Here is a 23,705-nt window from a genome sequence, read left to right on the forward strand (position 1 = left end):
CAATGTTCCACTTACCAACCACCATGATGTTAAATTCAAAGCCAGCCTTCATGGTTTTGCGTCTCATCTGGTCCAACACTGCCTCAATGCCGACATATCCGAATAGATCTCTGCCCTTGATAATGCCTTGTGAGTCAGATTCACTGAGGCATGGCAGAGGATGTTCTATCTCCACCACTTTCTCCTCCACCTCCCTCTCCTCCATCACCTCCATCTCCTCCTCCATCCGGACAGGTGGCTCCAGATCCAGGCCCTGCTCCTGTGCTGTGTCTGCCGAGAGAGAGAAAGAGAGACCCATAAGTTGACATACAAAATTCTCTCAGGAAGCCCTTAAACAAATGTTATACTACACATAGAGGTTTTTCTTTAGAAAAATCTCTGTACCGAATGAGTCCTTGCAGTTTGCATCTGAAAGGATTTGGCAATATAATTCTTCATATCAAGGGGACCCTTTTGAAACCTAAAAAACTATGGAACTTAGGCAATGTGCAAGGCATTAAATTTAAAAAATGTGTTAAAAAATATAATAATAATAATAACAACAATAAATTATTATTATTATTATTATTAGTAGTAGTAGTAGTAAATCATAATTTAAATGATATAGTATTATTATCAGCTATTTAGTATTATTTATATACTATTAGATTATTTATAAAATTTATTTCATATAATTAATTTTAGTTCAAATTTTAGTACTTTTCTTATTGCTTTTGCCATTTTTTTTTTTTATATTTCTATTTAGTTTTATTTTTATTTCAGATTTGAGTTTCAGTTTTAATCTAATATTTACATTTTATTTTAACAAAATAAATGTAATAGTTTTAATGATAACAAAACTGTTTCAATTATTATTATTATTATTATTGGTTGGGGAAGCAGAAAAAAGCCCTGGACCTCGTAAGGTTAGTTTCCTTCAAGCATTTTTACACTGACATTCTATTTCGCAGACATTTATCTAGCGCCCACGTTTCCTGACATGTTATGTGCTAGCATAATGCGCAATTCACCGCTGCAATTAATTTGAGGAAAAGATGTTCATTTTTTGCCGTGCTTGTTTATGAGCCAGAGAGCTGTGCGCTGTGAGCATGCTCAGAGCATGCAGGTGGAGATTAATACACATTATGATGACTGACAGGAGGCAAATGTAGGTGAGGCACAGATCGATTCAGATGGGGAATTGAAATAATGAGGACGAAGAATTGAGAATTGTCCATAATTGTGCTTCCATCCTAGGCTGAAATGAGGCATTAGATTCATTTGTTAACGCTTGATATGTGGGTCAGGAAGAGGTTGATTTTATCTTAAGATTAACTCTGCATTCACAAAATGGAAATGGATATGTAAAGTACCCCCAATGTGCATTGAACTTCATGCAGCATAGTGTCAGCAGCGAAAAAGCAGCAACCCAGAGCAGAAATGGGTTTGCTGCCGGAGCGTCAGTTTGTTCAGCTCAATTGAGTTCACTCGCGAGAGCGGCCAACACAGAGACAGCAGTTCACATGGCACTGGTTAACTACTGAGGCACGGACACCTGTCAGCTGGCTCGGCCGGAGGATGCCCCATCTGACTTAGTGAGCAAAGCAGCAGCAGGGGGTGGATAGTGCTACTGGGCTAATGTTTTTTTCTTATCCCTGTACTGTACTTTGTACCATTACCATCTTGAGACAGCTCTGTTTTATAAGAGGATTGGTAACGACCCCCCTGATAGCCCCTGAAGTTGTCCTGGTGGAGACAATACTCCAGTCTCATTGTTCAAAACAAAGTCAAAATCACATTATGTCCACAAATACACAAGATAGCTGCTTAGCGTTGGGCAAAATTCAGAATTTAAGAAACGACTTGCTCTTAAATTATTAATGTGAATATGAATTGAATTAGCCACGCCCAAAGGATGCTGAATTAACATACACACACACACAATTTTACTGTATCTACCATGCTTTGTAATGTCAATTTCCTACATAAAAGATAGATTTTGAATTCTTAAATTCTGGAAAAATAACTTACACTTGGAAAACAGCACAGCAATATTCAGCTGTTGCACTAAAGCTTGTGAGAATGAAGAGTATTACATGTTATCACATGAGATAGGGCTGCACAATTAAGCGAATTTCTAATCGTGATTACAATTACGGATGCCACAATTACGTAATCGTTCAAATGCACAATTACAAAAAAAGTCCACTTGCATTATTCAGTTTCTTTCTACAGGTTATCTTAAAGGGTTTTCCCATTGATTTACTTTTAGTTTTAGTATTACATTAAAATACCATGCATATTTTTACTTTTTTTATTTAAAGAAGAAACCAAACCAATACATTTGAGGCTTAATGCTATAGAAAAGCAATAAAAGATTTTCTGAATGTGTGTTGTTAGCTTGTTTATTTTCATGTAAAATACGGCATTCAGTTTATTCAAACAATTGTATGAAACTATATAAAACATCATTCAATGTAAATTGTGATAATCGCAATGAATAATTTCAAGGGAATAATCGAAAATCATGATTTCTGTCATATTTGTGCAGCCCTAATATGAGAAGATCTAGAATATACAAGAGATCTCAAATATGAGAAGACAAGCTTTATAACTCTGGCGACACCACAGCTGCTTTCACACCCACATTCAAAGTGTGCATGTGTGTGTTAAAATCAGCTCATTTGTGTATGAAAACATGGGACCACAAAATGATCCCCAGGAAATGCCAAGTCTACTATCCTTTATTATGCATTGTTAATGGCAGTGACTGTGAGCTGCACCCAACATGACACTCTGATTGCTTCATATACATGAGTGTGTCCCATTAACAGGTCAAGTAAATGTCATTAACACAAGTATGCAAAGTACACCATAACAATAGAATTTATCTTCAAGGGATAGTTCACCCCCAAATGTTGTCAAATCACCTTCACCTTTCTTTTTTCTGAGGAACACAAAAATAGGTAATTTCCAGAATGTTTCAACCGTTTTTGCCCAAAATGATTGGCTTTCACTGTATAGACAAAGAAGCACAATAATGACAGAATTTTCATTTTTGGGTTGAACTACCCTTTCGAGACAAGCCACACCATGAGTTGTTTACAATTAATATGATTACATGATCGTCCACCTCAGGCACAAATTTATGCCTTCTCAAGTTTCTTGGTTTTAGTATTTCTTAGAAGAAGAACATTGTGAAAGTCATGATGTGTTTTTGATAGAGGCTGCAAAGATGTTATTCACCTCGATATGGTTTTCTCACGACTTCTAAAGACTTTCTCATGCTGTGACTTCGGCCTGGCCACAACCCTGAGTCTTGCTGAGTCACACTGTCCAATTATATCAGCTTAAGAATGGAAACATTGCATGGCACATGCAGAAGCCGATTAATGTTCATTTTAGTGAGTCAAGAACTATGAGTAGGAAATCAGCATGCAGCCTGTGCTGCGTTTGATCAGCTGAGACAACCTTCGTGAACTGAGGATCCCGTCTGCTGGTCCAGATGACTTAATCAGCTATAAATATACCCTACGTCCTCCATCCACCAAAATGGAACTAATCCTGGGCTTCTTATTCCCTAACTGGCATTACATTTAAGCGATCCATCCAGCACCTGAGGATCAATGCAAAACTGCATTGACTTGAGGTGAAGCAAGTGACTTTGAACTTTGTGTAATTTGAAAAGTATGTGCTGTCACTGTTGAATGCACAAAGTTTGAAGTAAGAAAGCAAAACTTATGCAAACGGGAGAGGAGACAGCCAGACTGTGGATTGGCAGATTTATTTATTTGATGCTGTCTGAAAACTGCCTGCACTCTAATAGAAGCTGACAAATAAAGCCATGCTTGGAGATAGAGAGGGCAGACACAATGTCGTCCAAAGGCTTGAGAAAAGCAAACAGAGTGAAAGAAAAGGGCTCGAAAGTAGGAAAGAAGTTGGAACTTTTTAATTAAAACCATGCATATTGTGTTTAAATAAAAGCAGATCTGTCCCCAGGTTTGCTCAGTGTCTGTTCTTGCTCTTTAATAAAACTGTTCACAGATGTGGCCCATCTTCATTTGACACGACCAAGAAACACAGCAGCACACAGTGAAAAAACACAAACCACTCTTACTCAGTACAACTTAGGCTTACTTACTTTGCACCTCAGATATAAAAAAAAAAAAAAAGGTTTGTTTCTCAAACTCTTTTTCCTCATAGCCCCATCAGTAAGGCTCAAGTATTCATTTATTGGCACCAAACCATAAATGTGTTTATTTTAACTCATACTTCACTGAAATCTGTTCGATATTGGTTTGATTGAGTCAGAGACCTGGGCAAGTACAAACTAAACTTAAAAATTTTACAAACTGCACTAAAAGCAATTTTGAGATATTGTTTAAGGCCTATATATAAAGCAAGAAAACATGGGAAATGTCAAGATGATCTACAAGTGTATCTGTGGTGTAATCACACCTATGCCCAATGTGGCCATGAATAGACCTATGGCAGGAAAGTGGGAAACAAACACACACAAAAACACATCTACTTTTATAATGTCACATACATTTTCCCCTGAGAATCACATAGACCCACAGAGCCAAAAAAGTAAGAACGTAGAGCTAAAAGATCACCCATTTTACACTTTAAAAATGTACAGTTGTGCTAACTGCTAAATGCTAACATCTGATCTACAGCTCAAAATAATGGATGTTACATGCCATTGTTTTGTCTCATAACCTCTTCCCATATGGGAAATATCATCATAATATAAATTTGAATGGCTTTAAACCACAGCAATATCTCTTAAAATACACTGTATTTGGCCGATAATGAAAGAGAGAGAAAAAGAGAACTATCAATAGCGCATGTTAATATGAAGCATTGATAATTGCTGTAAAAGTTTCCGAGGCCTGTGTTGTGTTTTATGTGGTGCTGCTGCACAAATTTTGCTCAATTTAGCCACAACTTTCTGTAGCTAGCAGCAATGAAGAACACCATTTACAGATAGCTGATTAGCTGATAGCTAATTTCATGCCAATTACAAAGTTGCTCAGCAGTAATCTTGTTAAAATGCTGGAAAACCTCAACACAAAATGCTAAAAGACTGACAAAATGCTAAAACTAATCAGTCCCAGGACCATGTAAAACACATTTTATCCATGCTAGTCAACAATACCACAGAAAATACCTTACATCTGAACCTCATCATGGCACCATTTTGCACTCTTAGGCTCTCTGTGTCAACTTCCTGTTTATTTTCATCACAAATTAGTAAAACTTCAAAAGTATACTTCTAAAATGTTGCAGCACACAAGAGGAAATGACTCAAACGGTTTCATATGAGAGAGTGAGCATTTCATTATACTTGCTGCAAATGGCAAACACGCCTGTTGCATCTTGAAAAGGGGTAACCAATAACCATAACCGAGCTTCAAACATCAGAGCGTGTCAACCCTCAATTCCTTCCTGCCTGAATATGTCTCAAATTACAAAAATAGAGCAAAACAAGCCAACTTTGAAGACATCATTTCAGAAAAAAAAGTGTCTTCTCGGGCAGCCATGAGTCTCTCCCTTCCCCCTTTTGGCACTGCTGAAGTGCTCCATTGCTCTTGGTTCCATTGTTATCAGAGGGGCAGTGAAGCTGAGACACATGCAAAGCCCATGGGATAAAAAAAGAGATTCTTACCTTCTCTCATTCACAAAGCTCTGTCCACACCGCTTTGCCCACTGAAGACCCAGCGGCCCACACCAGACAGTCCGCAACTGTGATGTACCTCAAGACTCGTCCCTAAACTTCTGCTTTGTGCTCTGTGTAACTGCCCATGCACTTCTCCCCCTCTCTCAGTGTCTCTCTCCCTCACTATGGAGAAAGAGCGCAGGGGTAACGGCTAAAGCTGCTCACGCTCATTCACATGCAGATCGCCAAGAAGCTTCCACTAATCCAAAAGAGGACTTCTCCCATCCACCCCTCCTCCTCCCCTGCATCTCTCTACTGCCTCTCTCAAACTCATTTGCACACGAGTGGGGCTGCTGTCGGTCGGCCGGCTGGCCCAGGCTCCCCTGCTGACCACACAATGAGGAAAATACGTAATTGACCCATAAAATCAATTAGGAGAAATTTTAGTGCTTCTTTGAATAGTCGGCATCCACAGACTCGCTCATCTGAGAGAAAAAGAGAAGCAAATCGCAGTTACTCGTTCAGTGCGCATTTCTGTACTGGTAATAATAAGTGCCGCCTGTGCTGTCACGCTGGGCTGTTTGGGCTGTGGATTGCCGTTAAAAGACATGGTAATGGTCAATCAGACGTGAGTGGTTTTTATACTGACAAAGGGCTTGCAGTTCACCGTTTACAGAAAAGCAGCACTGGAGTTTAAGTGCACGGATACATATTATTAGTGCACAGCAAGCCTGATATCACTGGATAAAAACATTGGTATGTTTTCATTTGAACAGTTATAATTTTAGCTGTTCCTCAAAACTATACACCTTCAAAACTGCTCATCAAATCTAGACAGGTTTTAATAAAATGGATTTAATGGAAAAACCTGTGTGAATTTAAAGGGACAGTTCACGCAAAACAATGAAAATTCTGTCATCATTTACTAACCCTTAGGTTATTTCAAAACTATAGTTTTTTTTCATCAAACATTAAAGTAGTCTATATGGTCCTTGCGGTATATTCAAGTCTTCGAAAGCCATATTTAATGACCAGATTGAAATTAAGCTGTCATTTATTTACAATCAAATTGGTTGTTAAACACTGCGACCTGATCGTTGAGTCAGTGGGATGGATTTGAGAAGAAAATTATGCAATAAATGAATCATTTAGGCCAAATGGGAAGTGAAGCAAATGATTCACTGAAAAGATGACTCAAAAGAATGATTCGTTTATCCCTACTTCTCAAATCTAGGGCATATGGCAAGATTTTCAGTGAATGACTAAAATTCTGGTCTTTTCCCCTCACACCAAACTATCTTATAGCTTGGAATGTAGCGCTTAGAAAACTTTTAAGATACTTTTATGGTGCGTTTTGTCTTTATTAGCTTGGCAGCCTCAGTACGCATTCACTATTATTGTACTGAAAAAAGCAGCCAGAATATTCTTAAAAAATTAATCTTCACATTTTAATGAAGAAAGAGTCACGCAGGTTTGAAACAACATGAACAAATAATGACAGAATTGACATTTTTGGTTGAACTATCTCTTTAAGGACTTCCCTCCAGATCTGTTTAAACATGAAGAGGTGAAGCATCTCTGCACAGTTTCACTGAGGAAGTGTGTTTTTCTCACTCTCGAACTGTCAGTCTGACTTACCACACAATCTGAGTGTTTAGTCTTTATGCTCTCCATAAAATGAAGTCCACCTCATATAAATTAAAGTCAAGGAGACCGCTGAATACATCCATGTAAGGATGGGCCTTTTTCAAAACAGCCAGCCATGGGAGAGTGTGAAAATGCCTGTGAGTGAAAGTGTATGTGTGTGTGTGTGTGTGTGTGTGTGTGTGTGTGTGTGTGTGTGTGTGCAGGTCAAGCCCACGCTGAGACGCTGTAAGGATGGTTTTATGTTTGAATCACAATAATGTTCCTTTGTTTGACATTCAATAGATGGCTGATGTATCATAGTGAGGCCCCAAAACAACACACTCACACTTCCACTCCAAACACACCAGCCAACGACTAAACCACAACATGTTTCTACAGTTCAGTACAGCAGATAAATATTGCAAACCACAACCCGTTGCATTCATATGACAGCTAGTTAGCAGATTACACAAACCAGAAACATTCCAGCAGAGACATTGGTATAGTAAAATATTAACAGAAATCAGTCTTTTACCTTAGCAGATAAGTTGGATCCTGGAGCATTTGCCAGGCCCCATGTGCTGTCAGAGAGTGAATTGCGAACTGTTCAGGATGTCAGTTACGAGAATGTGTGAGTCTAACGCGCGCGTGTGTGTGTGTGAGGGTGTGTCGTAGCCTAACCACAGACAGCACTCCGAGGGTGATGCATTTCCTTGCCTTTGGGCCTCTCTCTTCCTGGTTGTACTTTAACTAGTTTTATGCCACACAAAAGAAAGCAGTTCCTTCAGCTCTGTTATCGCCATGGTTACCTAAATAAGAGTGTTTCTCAAGAGTGGGATGGATGTTTATCCATTTTCCTTATGTCATCAGCGCAAGGCTCTGTTAAAATCCCACCCTTGAGATACGAGGAAATATCTTTCACAATCCCAGACAGGTAAAATAGAAAAATGGAAATGCAATCTTTGTGAATAGAATACAATCTGCTGGGATGCGTGAATGGAAATCCGATACGAAATGAACTGTGGAAGCCGTGCAAGCTTCCAGAAAGAGCAAATTCCCGTCCTGCAGTGTCTAACCTCACACACACATATACACTTGTGCCTGCAGCATATCACCACACAGCGCATCTCTGCTGTTTTGGGAATTCTCTCTTCACTGCTGACAGGAAAAAGCATTTTGATTAATGTGGCAATCGGAAAATGACCTTTGCATGCGGCGAGAGCTGTCTATTTTACATTCAATATTTAATCATTTGATAAAGTATAGAACAAGCCCAATGACAGCAATTCATCACTTTCATCTAAAAGCCTTTCGCAAAGCTCCGAGCCACATGCAGGGTCTGTATGCTCTGCTGCGTCTACAGCTAATTAACTGACTGAGGTTTGTTAATGGAGTTTCCTACAAAGTGCTCTCCACTGCCACATTGTTCTGGTCATTCCAGGTTATTATCTGATGACTAATGCATCTTCTCCTCTTCGAATCCACACGCTCTGGAAATCTATGTATGATAAGATACACTTACAATAATTCTGGGCCACTGCATGACAAGGACTGATATGAACATACAATATTTTTAGCAACTGTCCTGCTTACTGGGATAGTTCACCCAAAATTATTTACTCAGCCTCGTGTCGTTCCAAACCTGTATGACTTTCATTCCTTTTTTGAAGATATTTTGAAAACTGTTTTTGACCATATAATGAAAGTCAATGGGCTCCAAAACAACACTGTATGGACAATATACAGGTTTGTAACAACATGAGGGTGAGTATTTAATAACAAATTTCATTTTAGGGTGAACTATTCCTTTAATTTCATAAACCATTTGGTGGTACAAACATAGAGGTTATCTAAACAGAGGCGTTGATTTCTACGGATGTTGATATGGTTGAGTAAAAAGGCGAGAGAGGAAGAGGAAGAGGGGGGGAGGAAGTATGCGTTTACTGTGCCACAAGGGACAGAGAATTGCCACTAAATGTCTCTATTAATCCTCCTCTTTAATTAAAAGCACATGTACGCACAGACGCTGTCAGTTCATTCATACTGTTGTCAGGGTAACCTCCCCAAAGAGACTGGAAGTATCAGGTTACTACGAAGATCTGCTGCCACACACCGTGAGAAAGCTGCTGGTTCTTTACTCCAGCTTTGCTTGTGTGGGATTCGAGGGGTTAATTCAATTAAAGCATCTTAACCTCATCCTAATCCAAGCATACTTAAAAGGACATGGCAGACGGAAGAGAAGGATTCCTGAAGTTTGACCCCGTCCTCTGGTGCGTTCTCACTGTCTTCCACACACGGTGGGAGGGACAGGTGAGGACAGAGCGGGAGAACAGTGGCAAACTGCCGGACATCTGTTAGAGTGTCTTCTAACCTGAGCTGATGCACAGCTGGAGTTTCTGCTGAGAATCACCAGAATAAAAGAGTGTTACAGAACAACAAGATTCTACCGAACGTGAACTAGGCCCTTAAAAAGTTTCTATATAGTTTACATCTATATAATGCAATTAAAATTAATTTCTGCATTTGATGCTTTCCTTGATACTACAAATATATATTCACTGTAATGTTACATCTTATATATAGATACTGCATATGTTGGCTGAGTCATGTTAACTACTATTCTAAATCTAAACGACAAACCAACAGTTTCGAATAATGGACTGACCAGACCCCTTAATAATCTGGCACGTATTATTGCTTGTTAACTACAAATCAACTGACTAACAAAACATTAAACTGACTTACCACCAAAAAATAAACTAAAATAAACTAGCTCATTAACAAACCAACTAACTAAACATCAAACTGATTAACCAACAAACTAAACAACTAAATTAACCAGCTAACTAAGAAACCATCTAAGTACAAACCAACTGACTAATTATACATCAAACTGACTAACCAACAAACTAAACTACTAAATTAAACTAACAAACTAACAAACCAACTAACTAAATATCAAACCGACTAACCAACAAACTAAACTAACTAGCGCACTAACAAACCAACTAAATATAAACCAAGTACGCATCAAACTGACTAACCAACAAACTAAACAGCTAAACTAACAAACTAACTAACAAACCAACTAAGTACAGACCGACTAACTAAACATCAAACTGACTAACCAACAAACTAAACTAAACTAACTAGCTCACTAACCTAACAACTAAATATTAACCAACTAACTAAACATCAAACTGATTAACCAACTAAACTAAGCTACACTAAGCAACAAATCAACCAAGTTAAACTAACCAGTTAACTAATTATACATCAAACTGACTAACCAACAAACTAACTACTAAATTAAACTAACAAACTAACTAGCTAACTAACAAACCAACTAACTAAATATCAAACCGACTAACCAACAAACTAAACTAACTAGCACACTAACAAACTAAATATAAACCAAGTATGCATCAAACTGACTAACCAACAAACTAAACAGCTAAACTAACAAACTAACTAACAAACCAACTACGTACAAACTGACTAACTAAACATCAAACTGAATAACCAACAAACTAAACTAAACTAAACTAACCTAACTAGCTCACTAACCTAACAACTAAATATTAACCAACTAACTAAACATCAAACTGATTAACCAACTAAACTAAGCTACATCAAGCAACAAATCAACCAAGTTAAACTAACCAGTTAACGTACTAACTGGTTTGAAACAATAATTAATAAAGGGACTGGACAGACACCTTAATGATCTGTTTTGGACTACTAACTAACTAAATAGAACTAAACTGAACTTAGCTAAACACATTGGTTTGAATCATGGTTTGGTCAGGCATATTAATAATTTATCTTGGATTACTAACTACCTCAATACCAACAAACCAACTCACTAACTAAACTTCAGACTGACTTAACTAACCAACTAATTTAAACTAAACAATAAACAAAGCAACTACCTAACTAAACAGTACCTACCAGCCTGCTTACATATCAATCATCTATACAGTAAGTAGTTTTCTATAAAATAAAATAAGTTAAAAAGTTCAACATCAGTTGTTACAGTGGTCAGAATAGAGGCTGTCATGGTTTGACAGTCACCTGTTAATCTGAGGCAGTCAATATACACACCTCTACACCTCCACATCATACCGGTTTGAGGTAAACAAATGCTTCCAAGTAACAGCCGGTGATTAAGCTTAATAAGGATGACAAAGTCAACTTACCATCAACAGTGCCCAAAGAGGCAAGTCATGTCCTGCCCTGACAGCTGCTGTTCCTGATAGGACATGATTTCCAAAAGTAGCAAAAACGATTGCATACAGAACAAGCACACCGACACACACAATCGCCCTCACACACTTCTCTTTTTTTACTTTCATTGCATTAACCGTTCACTCATGAATTCTTGCCAAGAGGATGCATTTAGAAGAAAAACACAGACGTGATCAGCAATCACTTTCATATTCTCTCCCTCTGTATTTGTGTTTCATGGCCTAAAATTGTATTAGTTGTGCTATCATCCTTCAGTCATTATAACATACCCAATGACATTCAGAAAACCATCAATAAACACAAGGTGTCTTTATAAATGTTACTGCCTGCACCCTTGAGTAACTTAATCACTATGATAATATAATAGCTGCCTCTGTAGCACTGGTTCAAGATGGCACACCATGTTGGTATCACAAGGGCTGAGCGTGTTTTCACAACATATGTGGCCCTACTGAGCCTTGTTTCATTTTCAGGGCAGGATGCAGTCGTTCTTAGGGAGGGACGACTCTTCCAGGAAGCCCTGTCATGCTGTCCAAGAGGAAATCACCTTTCCCCTCTCCCCCTCATCCGGGCTGGGGAAAATGTGGGTCCAGAAGGCTTAAAACTTTGACCTTCTACACTAGATCTACAACACAATGTTTTAGGCTTCACGGAAGAAACATTTGCAGTGTGATTTGGAGCTTTTTTATTTAAGGTGATTTTGTGCACATAAAGCAACTTAATTGGAAAAATATGTGCCAATCAGTAGCCTAATAAAGGCAGTTTTATTTTAGACAGAGCAGGTTGCATCACAGGGGTGGCCATGTTGAAATCACATAACCAAATCCTATTCCTTGTGTCAGATTATTCGCTAAGTTATTGGACACTTAAAGCTTGTTGAATTAATCACTGCAAAAAGTGATTAAAGTGTTGAAAAAAAAAACCACATTTAATAATTCCACCTATAAATAAGTGTTATTTTATATAAATACCTAGAAAATCTACAAATGTGGAAGTGGTCTGAGAAGGGGAAATGTCACAGACGTCCTATTTTTACTAAAGTCTTCACAAGAGATCTGAAATGGAGTGTATTTATCAGTTCTGTTATTGTTAACTAAAACTATTGCAAAAATTCAGTAATTGAAATAACACTGATAAAAATATTAATATAAAAGTAATATATATATATATATTATTATCACCACAATATTAGTATTGTTACATATTTCAGTTACTTGCCAATGCAATCTTTTTAAGCAATAAAATAAAAAATATATAAAATAAAAATAAAATAAATTCACACATCCTGCCATGTGAAATCTTGAAAGCTTTTCTTTACTTTTTTTTTCTGAAGAACAACTAAAACTCTCCATTGGAATCTATGCCAATATAGACCTCAGAGTATTTCAGTTCCAGTTGTGTGTTGAATTGTCTCACAAGCTAACTTGTTATCAAATAGTGTTTTCCTAACATGCCAACTCCAAGAAGGCCTCTGCCAGGAATGTGGAGTCCCATCGTAGCGAGTGTCAACACGTAAACACCCAACAGGTCGGGGCGAGAGACTAAGCACGTCGCTTCGAGCTGAAGGAAAACACTGGAGATGGAGACTGCAGCACCACCCCTGCCCAGAGCAAAGGCTGGTTATATAGAAATCACAGTAGCAACTAGTAATGTTTTTCCCAATTGGGCCATACTTCCAGTTGCTTCTGGAAGATGTAACCTCATGGAATATATTTGTGAGATGTCTAACTGCAACTTGAACATGACCTGGAATCCTGACTGGAAAAACATGCCACATACCGCATTGCATGCAATTTTATATATATATATATATATGAAAATATCTGTCACACTGTTGGACCACTTAATCAACAGATAAAATAATAAACAATAATAATAATAATAAACAAATCAATTATTATTAAGCACCTTAAGGTTATAAAAAGAAAAAAAAGAAAATATACATGTTCAAAATATATATTTAAATATAAAATATAATATAACAATTAGTAATATAATACATTTAGTGTAGTATATTTACACAAACACATGTACACATTCCACCCCATCACATCTGAGATAGTAAGTCAAATAAGCAATCAGTCATATGCAAGAAGCAAAATGTGCCCAGATAATCTGCAAAGAAAAGAACTACAGTTCCCTACCACCCTAAGGTGTTCGCCCTTTCCTTTCCACCCTTATCCCCTCTTTTGACCCCCATTAGTGACACAAGGTCTCATTTGTACCCTTAATCTGTGCTAATGTGTAAGTTAACCCACTCATTTGCAGGGGGACATAGATGAAGGGAACAGCATTCCAGACGAGCTGCCTTGCCAGATCAGCATTTCACAATCCCACCCTTATCCCATGATGTGGAGTGGGGTTTGCTTAGGGGTCACTAGAGATCGGGCATCTATAAGGGATCAAAGGAGATTTGACCAACATGGTGCATAACACCAATGGGAATGAGAACTCCTGTTCGTTTCAACCCAGACTCAGTTAGCATGTGTAGAGTATACGCTCATGGCCTGATAAAAATCACGCTCTCTCTCTTTTTTGCTCCAGGCACTCTGGAATAATTGACTCTTAATTATTGTTTTTATGTGATAAGAGGCTTGTTTAAAGTGAAATAAGAACAAATCAGCATCTTTCAGTATGCTGTATAAATTCCTGCAAAAAAAAAAAAAAAAGAGCGCGCTCTCAAAGTGGCGTGCGTGAAGAGCTGATTACAGCTTTTTGAAAACGTATTAGCATCACTCTAAAAGAATGTGAGAAAGCATGTTTTCACTCCAGTGAGTAAATGAATCTTTTAGAATAAAGGATTTCAATCAGTTGGGCTAATCTGACATGAGAACATTGCTACCCCCTCGTGGTTGATCTGATAACTGCTAGATCAAACAAAGGCAGGCGCTGAAGTTTCATGGAGGGAAGACCCCTATGCCAGAATGAAAAAAAAAATGAAAATGATGAAAAGGAAAAATTTGAATCCATCAATCAAACCACCAATCTTCTCTTTAAAGCTGCAGTTATTATCCAAAGTGATGTAGGTCAATCTCTATGAGTCTATCATAAGAGAATGTGATTGTTGCTGTTGAAAAGGACAGGAAGAGCATGACTGGAATGAGCAAGAGAGTGTTTCACAGACTTTTCAGCTGTATGTCATACTCATACATTAACTTGATGCTTTTTTTTTCTAGAATTTCTCTCTCCTGTGGACTCCTTCACATTAAAACAAATACTTGCAAGCTGTCAATTTTGCTCAATTTTAGAGATATTTAAAACTACTGCTAAAATGCAACTCTTATAGAAAATAACTTTTGTGAAAATATTTTTTGGGGAGCTTAAAGATAAAATAGCCAATGCAACTTCAGATGATATGAAAAATAAACAGTTTCAAAGAAAATCTAACGTTATATATAATCACAGTATGATTTTTATTTTGGGGGCAATAAATGAATACATTTATTCAGCAAGGACATGTTAAATTGATCAAAAGAGTCATTTATGTTATAAAAATGTTGAAAGCTATACTAAATACAACTAAATTTCTATTATTTTTATTATTTTTTGTGCTGCTGTTTTGAACTTTCTATTCATCAAAGAATGCAGAAAAATGTCACAGTTGCCACAAAAATATTAAGCAGCACAACCACTTTCAACATTGACAATTATAAGAAATGTTTCTTGAGCAAATCGGAATATTACAATGATTTCTGAAGCATTATGTGACACTGAAGACTGGAAAATCCAGCTTTGCCATCACAGGAATAAATTACATTTTAAAATGTATAAAAATAGAAAATGTATTGGCATGGAGAGAAAAGCATTTAAAAAATTGTACCGCCCCCAAACTTTTGAATGGCCGTGTATAATAAAGACTATTATTTCATGCTGTGCATGACTGAAAAATATTTTTTACTTTCAAATCCATTTTTGACAGTAATAATTATGTTTTAAGATCCAAAGAAAAGATTTAATTAATTTGTGTGCTCAACTTGACCCTTCTAGCATTTGTAGAAAATTGCATAAATTAACACAAGGATATATATATATATATATATATATATATATATATATATATATATATATATATATATTTTTTTTTTTTTGATTTCTCCTTTTCATCATCCCAGACATCTTTGTTTGTCACTGAGGCTATATGTGACCCTGGAGCACAAAACCAGTCTCAAGTCGCTGGGGTATATTTGTAGCAATAGCCAAAAATACACTGTATGGGTCAAAATTATAGATTTTTCTTTTATGCCAAAAATCATTTGTATATTAAGTAAAGATCATATTCTATGAAGATATTTTGTAAATTTACTACTGTAAATATATCAAAACGTATATGCATTGCTAAGAATTCATTTGGACAACTTTAAAGGCGATTTTCTCAATATTTTGATTTTTTTGCACCCTCAGATTCCAGATTTTCAAATAGTCGTATCTCGGCCAAATATGGCCCTATCCTAACAAACCATACACCAATGGAAAGCTTATTCATACAGCTTTCAGAGTATGTATACAAAAATATTATGTTAAAAATTATGTTGAAAAATTGACACTTAAGACTGGTTTTGTGGTCCAGGGTCACATATATACACAAATCCCCAAACATACACACGCAAGCTCACTCACGTACATTTCTACAAACACGTACACGCCGGACCCCACAAATGCACCACCATGGAGCACAGCGGTATCTGTTTCCCACTTTTCCTCTCCTCTAGAAAGGTTAGAGACGTTTAGAAAGCAGAATTTTGGCACCCCCGGCTACACTGTTTGATCCTGACACGTTGAAAGGAGGGTGTGATTTGTCCTGTAGTCGAGAGCACATCTGCTGTCTGACCTATATTTCCTGTGCTTTACGCAACTGATTGGAAAGACCACAGGGAAACGTGATGAGCAGGCAGCATCATGTTCTCACAGCCAACATATCAGCGAGTCTGTGTGTGTGGTGGAACGGGAGAGTTCATGTATGGTAATGCATGTTTGAGCACAAACGCCTGCCTTTCCTTCCAGGTCGGCTAGAAAAGTCATTACATAAAGCCGCTGTCTTTCCACAAGCCATAACTCTGGGTCTTTTGTATCAGCCCTGCCACTATTACAAGTCCAGCCTTGCACTGTTTCCCCTGGGTTTGTTTGTTGGTGGAGCTGAGACAAATTGCCATGCCTACAGGCGCTAAACCGTACTGTGGGAATACTGATGGTCCTGGCCTTTACACAGAGTACTGCTTCCAGATCAGACACCGTATCAGGTACCCTGCAGGAAAATCTTATCCAAACTCTGTCTGCTGCACACGGTTAATTACTCCATCACACTTGAACGCTACAGCACTGAGTCAACAAGACAGGCAGAAAAATGGCTGAAATTCTCCCAGGATCAGAGTCCAGCTATTGAAGCTAGGTGCTAGGTGTGGCAAGGACCTGGATGGGGGATCCTGGGCGCTCTTTCTAGCTTTCCAGGAGGTCTGGGTCTGAACGGATGTCTTCCAAAATTCAAGTCGCCCCAGAAACTGGGAAATTGTTTTCCACATTGATGTACAAATATAAACCTGCTTTCTCAGGATCTCAGGTGACATTTTATTAGCATGTAATCAGTTATATGTCTCACATGCCCACCGTGTTTGCGTAAGGCGGCGATCTGTTGTATAAAGTCAGACTGGTGGAAAGGGTGGGTGTGAAGCAGTGGTGTGCATACATGCAAACTGTTAAAATAGCCTTTAAAAGTTGTAAAAAAAAAAAAAAAAACTGTAAAGTTTGCAAGTTTATACACTGCCGTTCAAAAGTGTGGGGTTGCTAAGATTTTTTTATTTTTTTTTGGTTATCAATTATAAAAAACAAACAAACAAACAAACAAACAAAAAAAAAAACATTCTGACCCCAAACTGTGGAACGGAAATGTGTATCTAGAAAGATTGGTAGAAGAACACTTCATTTACTTAATTTCCCATAACGCATTCTGAATTCCTCTTCCTGCCTTTCCAAGGAATATTAATCTTTGTTTGAGCTCGTTTTTTGCAAAGTTTGTTGTAATTTATTTTTGCACTGTCAATTATTTTTCCATCAGATAACATTTTATAGGCACTGGTTCATTTAAAAAAGAAAACTGAAATTTTAGTAAACAATTTGAGGGTGTGTGATTATGCTAATAATGACTGACATTTATAATACATCAGAGGACATCAATCCCATTGTAACAGTTTCCTGCTTGAGTCGATTTGTCCCCCCAAAGAGCTCAAAACAGCCTCATCCTTATTCCGTTTCCATTCTGCTGGCTATGGAGAGTAACTGGTCAAGGACCTCTGAAGCTGGGGCTTTCCTTTGCACTAACAATAACAGGATCTCACCACCAGATGCTCTGTGTCTATCTCTCTCTTTCTCAGTAAAGATATCCACTACACTTTCCCATCTTTTCCCCGGTCCCATCACTTTCTGTCCACAGAACAGAAGAGAACAACACCCGAGTCCCGACCGTCAACAAGGGCTCCATTCATATCTTATCAAACAAGCCTGGACTCAAAAGACTCAAGGAACCTCTTTCTTTGTGGAGCCCATCCCCCATTTGTCCATGTCCTCCTGGCTTCAGCAGGGTGTCTGTGGTCCTTATCTCCAGACAGAAGGGTGAAGACTCTGTGTAGCCTCAATTAATCTCCCTGTGAAATGAGCATTAGCCTCATCAATTTGCTTAACTTACTTTGAGAGAGCAATCGCTGTAATTGAGTGCTCATCTAATTAGAAATCATTTACACCCACAAAACACGTTTAGCATGTCGGGTTCAGTCCCTTTCAATAAAGTCGTCTTAGATGATTGGAGCTCGTCTGGTCCAGGGTCAGGGATGATCACACGGGTGTGAATGATTTTTATTGGAGGTGGCAAACACAGCTTGTAACATTTACTATTCAAATTGATTTTAAAGTTGGACTAATCGTAAGGTGTGGGATTAGCTCCAAAAAAATAAATAAATAAATAAATTTTAATTAAATGATTTTAATCAATTCCTATCAATTCCTGCGCACATCTTTTTTTTGGGGCGGGAGAGATTCATTCAAAAACACAGATCCACACAGATTGTGTGAGTCATTGAATCATTTCATTCATAAATTCAATGAGATTTTGTTTAGTAGTCTAATATATTTTTTTTCTTCTTCAGAATTGTGAGAGAACTACTACCTGCATTAAAAAGTCTCAATTTATCCAGAATTGTGCAGCTCTATTTTGCACACAAACAGCTCTTCAACGAGTCCAGTTTGTATGCAGCCGGCTGATTTTTGTTGATGGTATTCAGCAGCAATTAAATGTTTTGCAAAAATAGACACATAATAAATATGCTTGATATCTAAATGTTTTGACTTTTTAGATTTTTTTTACAGTTTGATTTTTATGTAACCCCATTGGAATCGAAACTGGGAATCGATAAGCAGAATCGGAATTGGAATTAATAAAATTCAAACGATACCCAACCCTAATTTGCAAGTATACTTCTGGTACACTTTAAATATCTTGCATTTAAAGACCGATATTATTCAAAGATCATACACTCTTCTTCAATAGTGACATTAAAAACACATTTTGGCTTAATATGAAGAAATGTGCATTTAGTACTCAAAAAAAGGTAAGTCTTGAACGATATGTCAGTAAATATTTTAATTGATGTGAACTGCACTTATATAAAACTAAATAAATAAATCAGATACTTTACCAACTTTACCAAAATAATTCTTCTTCAGCATCAACCAGAATCAGATTTGGAATGGTTTCTGATTGTTTACAATTCCTAGGGACAGCGCAACAGTCCCACATTTAAAGTATGGCTGATTTCTCATCATCAAAGACAAGAAAAAACACATTATGAGGCATGGTTTTAAAGATTAATGATTGAACTTTACTGAGGAGCTCATCGGTTCGTTCAGCAGACAGGCCCGAGGAATGCGAATGCCAGCAGTGTGTCAGTGGGTTGTTCTGTCAATTGTAGACTACAGGCTGTTTGTAAGCCTCACTGTCGCAGGCGGAGGAACGCAGGCCAAAGTTGGCACACAACTAACTTTTTATGGCAACTGGATGGATTTCAAAGGCGAGCATAAGTATATCTTGCAAGGGCTTATCTTTCATGTTTACACACTTGGGTGAGTTTATTATGGCTTTCAAACGAGGGAAATGCACAAGTTTAGTTCAGCACACAGATCTGGCATTTCCTTCCTCGTGAGTAGTTCCCCGTCCTGTCGGAAAGGATAAACACAAAAACAAGCAGCCTCCCATTATGCACAGCTGATGCTGCTCTCCTCCCCAAAACACTATCATCCTTTCAAAGAGAGGAAAACAGATGCTTGGAATTAATAAGATTAGTTCTGCAGCTTCCTTGCCCATCTACACCACAGCTAAGATAAGAAACTCTCTATGTTTATCTATGAACTATGGTAGCTGGTTATGAATGACAGTACTGTCCGTCTACAGATTCCAAATATTAGCATTATCATCTGGCACTTACAGGCATATCAGGTGCTGGGGAAGTATCGGCTTCAAACAAACTGAGGGTCATTTGGACAAAGAGACAGTTGTTTACCACAAAAGGCATATAAAACCTCCTCTGTGATGTGACTTCAGATTCCTGTTGCCCCCAGGAAATCTTTTTCAATTCGGCACAATAAGATTGTGTGTATTGAGACAGCTGGAGCTATGTGGGAACTGGTAAAATATGTGTTAAAACTTTCCTGTAATGTGATATAACGGTTTGAATTCATGGAAAGCTCCCGCTCACTCACTTAAAAAGGGGAATTTGCTAAGAATGCAGAAAGTGACGTTTATCTGTGTTTCCGATTCAAGATTCACTACAGAAATCATGTTAGTCAGTTAACAGCACCGAAGATTTGTGGATGAGGCACGATCTATAATGAGCCTAATTAATATGCAAATTTCACACATTTCAATGCATGCATTTTTGGAGCTATCAAAACATTGATGGATGATCACTGTTATGAAGACAATATTTTTATTCAGCAAGGATGCATTAAATTGATCAAAAGTGACAGTAATAATGTGACGTGACAGTGACATTTATAATATTTCAGAGTTCTATTTCAAATAAATAATGTTCTTTCTATTGACCAGAATTCTAAAAACTAAGGGTTAGTTCACCCAAAAATGAAAATTCTGTCATTAATTACTCACCCTCATGTTGTTCCAAACTCATAAGACCTCCGTTCATCTTCGGAACACAAATTAAGATATTTTTGATAGAATCTGAGTGCTCTCAGACCCTCCATAGACAGCAAGGGTCCTTACAAGATCAAGGTCCAAAAACGTAGCAAGGAGATCGGTAAAATAATCCATGTGACATCAGGGGTTCAACCCTAATTCTACGAAGCTACGAGAATACTTTTTCTGCGCAAAAAAAAAAAAAAAAAAAAAACGACTTCATAAATTAAGATATCATAAATATCAGTGCAACTGCTTCAATACTGATAATCAAAAAAATTTCTTGAGCACCAAATCAGCATAATGATTTCTGAAGGATCATGTGACACATCATGAGACTGGAATCACAGGAATAGATTACACTGTGATATTCAGATAGAAAGTTTTTTTTAAATTGTAATAATATTTCACATTATTACTTTTGTTACACCAAGATGGAAATGTAAAAAAATAAATAAAAATGTAAATGCTTATTTGAAGTGGATACATTTTTTATTCAGTAAGAAAACAAGCACATGTGCTACACCTGAAACATTTACCTACAGATGCACACCAAAAAGTCATGTGACCACATAATTCCCTCATCTGATTGGCTAAAATATTACCGAAAGCGTACATATCTAAGGATGTGTCATCTTGCGTCTGGTCATATAGTGTTGCAGGTGGTTGTCGAATAATCTGTAAAAGTAGCACAACAGTTTAGTGAATTTGCCCCCAAGGCTTTTATAAGTGATGAGTGTCTCTTTCCCACCTTTTTTAAGACCTATTATCACTTCATTCTTCAGGCAAAGTGATATATAATGTTTAGAGCTGTTTTTGCACATCGGGGCATATATTTAGGGGAGAGACTCACTGTTGCAACTGTCAGAAAGCGCACATAACACCCCTCATTACCCATGAGTCACTGTAAAGAATTAGTGAGAAAGACCACTTCAGAGTTTACTGTTTCCTGTTTATTAAGATATGGTGCCTTGAAGGCTGATACAAACCCTGAGAGAATGTCAAACAGCTTAAAAGATAACAGCTAAAAAAAAAAAAATAACCGAGCCTTTCATTTCAGATCAGGAGAATAAACAGTCTGCTCTCAGACTCTAACCCTTGGTCTGTGACTGCCATTTGTTTAGACTTTTACACTAACAGAAATAATTGGCTCTCGGCTTCATCTATCAACTCAAAACCTGACTTTCTTTTCGCAATTGTCAAGATAACCTTCTTCACAAAGGGTATGGAAATGATGAAAAACACCAGACTGCCAATCACCCAAAAGCCCCCACTGAATGCACCAATCTGAGGTCCTTTAGTATAAAAGGGGGGCTTGGGAATCAACGTGAATAAAGAGTGGGATTTTTCTCTCTCTTGAAACCAGAGTACCTGCAGGTCTGTTGTTTGACCCATCTATTTCCCACAGCTCTGAAAGAGAAATGGAAACTCAGGCCCAAGAGAAAGATCAATCAATAGCACATGCGAATGGCCTTTTCAGATCAAAGTCGGCCAAATGTGGGCAGAGAAGCTGTCAAAACAATGGACTCCCTGCATAACAAAGTCAGATCAGTCCCTCCAAAAGCACATACTTCACAGATTAAATATAGAAGACTTCACCAAGCATAACAAACAGTTATCGAAGGCACGAGCGAGGACCGGTGAGTCACGTCTGTAGAATGAAGGCGCGGTGGAGCAGTTACCGTAACAGTAAAGACACTCCAGCCACACTCTGATTACAGTCCCAGATCTGTGATTACATCCTTGACACCCCACATGACCGACAGTGAAGCCCTAAACCTCTATTTCCGCTCGTGCCAGCGTGACTGATGCGAACGGCCCCCTATCGTACCTCTGGAGGTACTGTATCAGTCACCCCGCGGAGCAACGGCTCTGATGTTCAGACTTGGATAATCAACAAAGAAATGTTTGGAATGGAGCAACATCTTGGTCTAACAAATACAGGGATTAAGTTGCACTTCTGTTGACAGACTGATTCAATGAACCTTTGAGCCCATGGCTTGATTAAAGAATTCCATATTTCTAAAAAAAATAAATATGTTGAGAATTTTTAATTACAGTAAGACGATATCGTTCTGGCTAAAGTTTGTCAAAAGCATCCATTGTTAAGATTCTGCTGGATAACATGCTGTGACTGGCCCTTAATTGGGCCTTAAATGTACAATGTTACATTTATTTACATAAAGCTGGTGTGGCTTAAAGGGACAGTTCAGCCAGAAATAAAACCATCACTTACTCACGCTCATGATTGTGCATGAAAAAAACCCTCATGTTGTTCTACACCTGTAATGACTTACTAATTAAAATATTTTGAAGAATGTTGGTATCCAAACAGTTTTGGTTACCATTGACTTCCATTGTATAAAAAAATGATACCTTCTTCTGCCAGAAACTTTTGGAATGACATGACAGTGAGTAAATGATGACAGATTTTTCTTTCTTTTTTTTTGGCTTAACTATCCCTTTAAGAATATGCTTAAAATTAATGCAGTGCACATAGTTTCAAAATGTTTTATTTTTAAAATACTTTTTTTTAAACAATATCTAAGTTTCCAAGGGTTTATGCATCATTATCTCTCCAGTGAGTTTTGAAACGGTGTTAGAATTACACAGAGAATTATCTATTTTGGGTGAACTATTGCTCTGAGCCTGACTCAATTATACAGTCTTATGCAACACTATTAAGTTGTGCAGCCTCTCATAAATGAAATCCTTTTAATACAATTACAATTTATGTACATATCCCAGGAAAATATATTGGACACGGGCCGTCAGATTGTTGATATTGCTTGACTAATTATATCTTTGTCTGTAGAAAGACCTAGGAAGTCTCCGAAAGTAAATTCTCAGCAGAAACAGGTTTTTCCCTCGTGTTAAATCATAAACTCCAAGCTGATCCCCCCTCCTCGCACTCCACCACCGTGCCTGTTCGCCAGAGGAAAAATACAGATAGATCGAAAACACCCCAAACCAGCTGCCATGCATTACTGCTGGCACTTTCTAAATCAGCAATTC

At 37.7% G+C, this 23,705-nt stretch overlaps 1 protein-coding gene across 6 annotated transcripts in view; it reads right to left on the reverse strand.

Moving 5' to 3' along the window:
- septin12 (septin 12) overlaps positions 1 to 23,705 on the reverse strand; it is a 66,812-nt gene that overhangs the window by 19,375 nt on the left and 23,732 nt on the right. For 4 of the 6 annotated variants that reach the window (XM_058770866.1, XM_058770865.1, XM_058770863.1 and 1 more), the window contains one exon: positions 16 to 270. In XM_058770866.1, coding sequence (XP_058626849.1) covers positions 16 to 270 — 255 coding nt within the window. Of the gene's footprint in view, positions 1 to 15; positions 271 to 5,650; positions 5,937 to 7,802; positions 7,916 to 23,705 lie in introns of those variants that run through there. The other 2 variants (XM_058770869.1, XM_058770868.1) reach the window with 2 other exon arrangements.

Source organism: Onychostoma macrolepis, chromosome 03 (assembly GCF_012432095.1).
Source record: "Onychostoma macrolepis isolate SWU-2019 chromosome 03, ASM1243209v1, whole genome shotgun sequence".
NCBI classification, from domain to species: Eukaryota; Metazoa; Chordata; class Actinopteri; order Cypriniformes; family Cyprinidae; genus Onychostoma; species Onychostoma macrolepis.